Source organism: Chenopodium album, chromosome 20 (genome assembly GCF_948465745.1).
Source record: "Chenopodium album chromosome 20, dcCheAlbu1.1, whole genome shotgun sequence".
NCBI lineage: Eukaryota > Viridiplantae > Streptophyta > Magnoliopsida > Caryophyllales > Amaranthaceae > Chenopodium > Chenopodium album.
The window spans coordinates 35,310,806-35,316,811 of NC_137853.1; the positions used below are offsets into that span (position 1 = coordinate 35,310,806).

At 33.2% G+C, this 6,006-nt stretch overlaps 1 protein-coding gene across 1 annotated transcript; it reads right to left on the reverse strand.

The window, feature by feature from the left end:
- Positions 1 to 792: 792 nt before the first annotated feature.
- On the reverse strand, positions 793 to 3,024 carry LOC145597549 (myb-related protein 306-like). Its single transcript, XM_081653741.1, has 3 exons — positions 2,693 to 3,024; positions 2,142 to 2,271; positions 793 to 1,846 (listed from the first exon to the last, which is right to left on the reverse strand). Exons 1-3 carry the CDS (start codon positions 2,823 to 2,825, stop codon positions 1,096 to 1,098), a joined length of 1,014 nt encoding a protein of 337 aa, XP_081509867.1. The 5' UTR covers positions 2,826 to 3,024; the 3' UTR covers positions 793 to 1,095.
- Positions 3,025 to 6,006: the final 2,982 nt, after the last annotated feature.

Genomic DNA, 6,006 nt, shown 5'->3' on the forward strand with positions numbered 1-6,006 from the left:
GATCAACTCCTAAAGGATATTTCTTTATTACATTAACCATTTTTTAAATAACTATTTATGTTTAACTAAGGGCCTATTCCCATTAACTGAAACGAACTGAACTGAACTGAATATTTTATGAGAGAAGAAAATTAGAAAATAAACTGAACTAATTGGAGCTGAACTAAACTGAAATTAAGTTGAAGTGAACAGACCCTAATTTATCCCAAACAAATACTAAAATACTAGCTCCATACTATGTTGCCTGAATATTTTCTACCATGGCCATATACAGAGTAATTACAAACTTACTATGACTAAGGGCCTGTTCACTTCAGCATAATTTCAGTTCAGCTCCAATCAGTTCAGTTCAGCTCCAATTAATTCAGTTCAGTTTTAGCTTTTTTTTTTTTTTTTTTTTTTTTTTTTTTTTTTGTGGAAGAATATGTTTTAGCTAGCTCATTCCGGCCTTTTCATCGAATTTAATAATTGTTGTATACTAACATGCAACATTAAATGTCATTTATAATCACAAATGACTACAAAATTATAATTAAGTCATTTTATATCATCCATATAATGTTAATGGACATTACAATTCCAACACAAGCGAAGTTTCCTTACAATTTACCATTCCAAAATTGTTGCATAATTTGCGACAGTATTAATAAGCAATAACCTTTTTTTGTTCAAAAATTAAACAATCAAATTTTACTACTGTACTCTTTATAATACTATTTGCAGAGATTAATTAAAATGACCCTAGTCAAATAATAACTCTTAAGAAAATACAGTACTTACTATGCAAGTCATAATATATCATGAAAAATGCTTAACACAATTAGCATTAATTGGATCTTTATTTTTATCCAATATGTAAAAAACGACATAATTAAGCATGACTTATATATGTATACATTTGGATGATAATGATGATGATTAACATAGTCACAAACTACTAATAATCCTCCTTAGTAATTTACACTTTTTCATGTTTGTTGCATCTCACCAGTAAGTGAACTTTTAATCTCCTCTTCATTAAAACACTAAGATTAAAAAAAAAAAAAAAAAAGAAAAAAAAAAAAGACTTCCTTGATATAATTTCCTTTTAATCTTCTAGAAAAGATCAGCTCCAGTTTCATCATCTAAATTCATGTCCATCAAGTTTACATGGTCATGACTAATAACCCCTTCTTCAAACAACCACTTCTCTAGTAAAGAAAGCGGCACTTGCTCCTCGGACGCCCCGGCCGACAACCCTAGCATTGGCTTACTCTCGTCCTGAAACACTTCAACCGACGCACATGCCTGGGAGTTATTGTCGGTAGTAGTAGAATTCGAGTTCGAGTTTGAGTTTGAGTTTGAGTTTGAGTTTGAGTTTGAGTTAAAGCTTAAGATTGACTTAAACTCATCATGATCATTATTATTATTATTACAAGAGGTAGTTTGGGTGGAGTCTTGGGGTGACTTAGGGGTTGGCTTTCTAACCATAAAATTCCCGAGCAACCGAGCTATGTTCTCGGTGCTCGAGGCGTAGATGGATGATTGTTGGTGGTTAAAACTCGGGTTTGGGATCGAGTCGGATCGAGGGAGGAACTCGGGTTTGTCAATAGAAAGGGCTTCACAAAGGGCTTGTTTAGCCATGTGAATATCAGTTTGAAGCCTCCTTTCCCATTGCCCTTTGTTAGAGTTGTTTGAAGAGGAAGTGGATGATGTTGAGTTTGAGGAAAGCCCTTCTTGTGATGATGTGTTTTGACCATCTTGCCCTTCTTCTTGCTTCTTTAGCTTCTTCTTCAGATGGGTATTCCAGTAATTTTTTATATCATTGTCTGTCCTTTGTGGTAGGTATGATGCTATTGCTGCCCATCTATTAGGGAAAAAAAAAATTAAAATTAATAAAAATTAAATTATAAAACTCTATAATTACTACTACATGCAAAATTAAATTTGATTTTGTTTTATGTGTAACAGATCTTATAACATGGACAAAATGTGTAATAAATTGTATCGGGAATTTGTAAACAAATCAAATATAGAATAAATTTAGTTTCTAGATTTTTTATTAATTATTGAACAAAAAGATCTAATACTATGATGTATATTATGGTACGAGTACTAAATTACTACTCGTAATAAAAAATTAATTAAAAAAAATAAATTACCTATTTCCCAAAAGGGCTTGAAGATGAATAATCATCTTTTCTTCTTGTTCAGTGAAATTGCCTCTTTTAATTCCAGGACGAAGATAATTAGTCCATCTCAGCCTACAACTCTTACTGCATCTACGTAATCCTGAAGAAAAAAAACCGTAAAATATATATTATACAACCGTCTCACACAAGAATTATTATCAATTAATTAAGCTGCAAAACACATAAACGTATACTACCCTAGTAATGATAATAATAGTTTTAATGAAGATCATGAAGAAAAGTAAATAAAAAGTGAAAGCTGGCAGAAGTAGCAGGGAAGTGTATTTAATACACAATTTAATGATCAAACCAACCCAAAAGTCGAACAACCAAAACCACACAACATGAATCTATACTTTAAAGTTTAACCTAAATCATTAAAAATATCTAAAGAATAATTAACTTAGGTTATGTATAAGAAAATAATATTTAAAAATTGAGTATGTAGGTTATTTAAGCTAGGGTTAAGCTAAGGGAATAATTAAGAATGAGAATAAAATAAATAAAAGAAAGAATAATACCAGTATTAGTAGGAACAGCCCTCCAATTACCAGGACCATGTTCTTGAATATAAGAGACTAAAATGATATCTTCTTCAGGAGTCCATGGACCTTTTTTCACACCTATTTTATCACAACAAGGAGGCCTCCCCATTCTCGATTCTATCGAGTAATTCTTATATGAGACGAGTGTATATATATAAGAATATAACTATATTGATCGAGTGATCTATTAACTTAGGGTGGTATATATGGTGATGAGCAAAAAAATTCTAGAAGAAAACTAGGTTTATTATTTGTTGTTAGAGAGAGAAGTTGGATTATTTAGAGAAGAATGAAGGAAAGAGGTTAAAGACAAGGGTCCAAGATGAGTAGGGATACCCTTATAGTATAGTCTATATATATAACTTAAATAATACTTAAAATAATGGAGTATTAATAATAATAATTGAGTAATTATATATTAATAATAATAATAATAATAATAATAATGAAAATACGCTGACCAAGAGAGAGGAAGAGAGAGAAGGACAGGAGGTTCGAAGAGTCAAAAGGAGACAGCAAGAGCATTAACTACAAAGAGAGGTTTGCAAAAGTCAGCTTTGCTTTGAGCCTCACCGAACCGCGTGGCATTCAATTCTTTGTTTTTCTTTTTTCTCCTTTTTTAAGGGACCTTCTTACACCTATACTACTTTTTTTTTCCATTTCTTATATACTATTTTTTATTAAGGGTTGTGAGTAAGTGAAGTAAGTGACTAGTGAGTGTACAATTTTAAAAATTCAAAAAAAAAAAAAAGATCTAGGTTAAATTTATTTATATGAGTGGTAACAGTAAAAGTCAAAATATTCTACTAGGATTGAGTAGTCATGGTATTAATATATGTTGACCATTTCAGAGACTCCCTTCCTAGATTTCCACTTTCCCCATAAATTCAAACAAGGAAAATAAAATTACTGCTTTTTAGGTTAGTTGATTATGTATCACGTACCATTTCCCCTATTCAATCTAGAAGCTTAATTCATTTATGTAATAATTCTTGCATTAGACGGATGTATGATGATAATAGTTTGTCGGGTCTTTAAATTAATGTTTAATTTGATTCGGCTCAATTTTTTTTGTCCAAATAGGAATAGTATAGTTAGTATTTAAGATGTATGCGAAAGAATTCCACGTTTCTCTTAGGAGTTTTAGCCTTGTGACACAAAATTCTGTTGATTAGATAAAATAATCTAATTTAAACTTGCCTTTAGCTTCAAAAAGCTCGTACATATATCATTTGACTCAACTATCAGCTCTATAAGATGATGAAAGAGTAACTATCATTTATAAACGTTGAATATTTTTTATTGTATGATGTGAAACTATTTGAATTCTTACTTAAGTTACTACTCCGTAATTACCATTAAACTAATATGAGTATAAATTAGTAAACAAAGCATTATGAAATCATATATTCCATAGTGAATCTTTTTTTTTTGCAAGAGTATGATATATAAGAAACATGTACTTCCTATGGAATAGTACAGTCAGTCAGTCATAGTATGTCCCATGCATATTCCATTGTAAATCCTTCGTTACTAAGAGGAGTACATATCACTGCATATGAACTTATGATAGTTCAAGTGATCGACTCTAAGTCTCTAACCCTACTATATATTTCTTACTCAAAGAGAAGTTCCATGTATATTGGAAAACGTAATTAATCATATATAAACCATAATTATTAGAGTCGGTTTGGTTATATTTGTTAATATTGTATTTATGTTAAGTTTATCTTGTTAGGAGTTTTAGGCAAGTTATGTATTGTGTATATATATGTGAGTATTATCAATACAAAGATTAAGCCGTTTTCTCCACAATATTCTTGAGTTTATCATGGTATCAGAGCCCAGGTTTGTTGGGTCGTTTATAACTGGGTATTTGTCAAGCCACCGGTTAAGGGGCCTCTATTGGATGTTCATTCCCAAAGAGGATTTATATTGTACCTTCTGGTGTGCTCTAGTTCTAAGGACACTCATAGGTGAGGGGGAGTGTTGAATCCCATTGTAGCCCACTTATGAGTGTCCCACATTGGAGAAAGAGGAAAGGTGGTTCCACTTTATAAGGTAGAGGAGTAACTCCTACTATTGCCAATTGGTTTTAGTATGGAAGCTCCAAAGCCTTGTTTGTGGCCCAAACTCTCCTCCTCCTTGTTCGGGTTGCCCAGGCCCATTTCATATTGTTTCGAAATTTAACATGGTATCAGGCCTCTCTAATTTCTAGAGAATTTTACGATCTTGGTTTGTTTTTCGATATTTTTCAATTTCTTCCGCAATTAATTGTTGAGATTAGGGCTTTAATTCCGTTTGAGATTTTATTTTTCTCCAATTAGGGCTCACAAACCCTAATTATTTTTCAGGTTTTGGTCGAAATTAGGGCTCACAAACCTTAATTTTGTGTTTGATTTTTTTTTGGTGCGCATCCTGTTCGTGCGTGCTGTATTGTGGTGCTCCGTTTGGTGTGCTACTTGGTTTGGTTGTGTGCGTGGTAGTGTGCTGCCTGTGTGGGCAGTGTGTTGTGCGTCGTGTGGTTGCTTCTGTTTCGTTGCTGCTGTCCCGTTGCTGCTGTTTGTTGTCACGTGGGCTGTTGGTGCGTGAGGTTGTGTGCTACGTTGTGTTGCGTGGTGCTTGTTGAGGTGCACTGCTCGTGTGTGGTGTCTTTGGTTTATGGTGGTGCATTCCTACGAGTGTGCTGCGTTGTGTGGTATTATTGCTACTGCACTATTGTGGTAATATTATCTTATTTTTTTCCCTTAAGGTTGGCATTATTTCTTGAGGTTGGTGTTTGCCTTTTGGTTTATTTAAGGAAACAAAAAGCTACTGTTTTTTTTTGGTTTATTGATTTAAGGGGAAGTTCTAGCTACTACGTGGCTTGCCTCTTATTATTTTGGTGTTTGTTGTCATCATATTAGTTTGTGGAGTTTGGTGGTATTTGTGCTTCCACCCGAATCATTTTGTCTTGTGGTTCAATAGCTCGTGGTTTGGTTTGTTGATTGAGCTAGTTTGGTGGTTTATTTTTTTTTATTTTGGTGCGTGTGGTTGGTTGGTGCTCGGTTTGGAGTATTTTTTTTATTGGCCTAGTGTTCTCTTACAATGGGGGCTCAATCTAACCGTATATTTGAGCGTCTTACTGACGCAGATCGTAGGAGTGTTCCTACTATCACTGATGAGCAATGGAAAGAACTTTTATCTGTCGTTCAGTGCTCGAGTTCTTCGTCTATTCGCACCTATAATTCTGTCGATTGGCTCATTGATACTGGAGCTTCAAATCACATGTCTGGTAATATTGATTTATT

Excerpts from the sequence above, each read along its gene's own strand:
- LOC145597549 (XM_081653741.1), bottom strand. The coding sequence starts at position 2,825 with ATGGGGAGGCCTCCTTGTTGTGATAAAATAGGTGTGAAAAAAGGTCCA. Across the intron at positions 2,272-2,692 it reads GGCTGTTCCTACTAATACTG|GATTACGTAGATGCAGTAAG; the intron begins GTATTATTCTTT and ends TTTTTTCTTCAG. Across the intron at positions 1,847-2,141 it reads CAAGCCCTTTTGGGAAATAG|ATGGGCAGCAATAGCATCAT; the intron begins GTAATTTATTTT and ends TTTCCCTAATAG.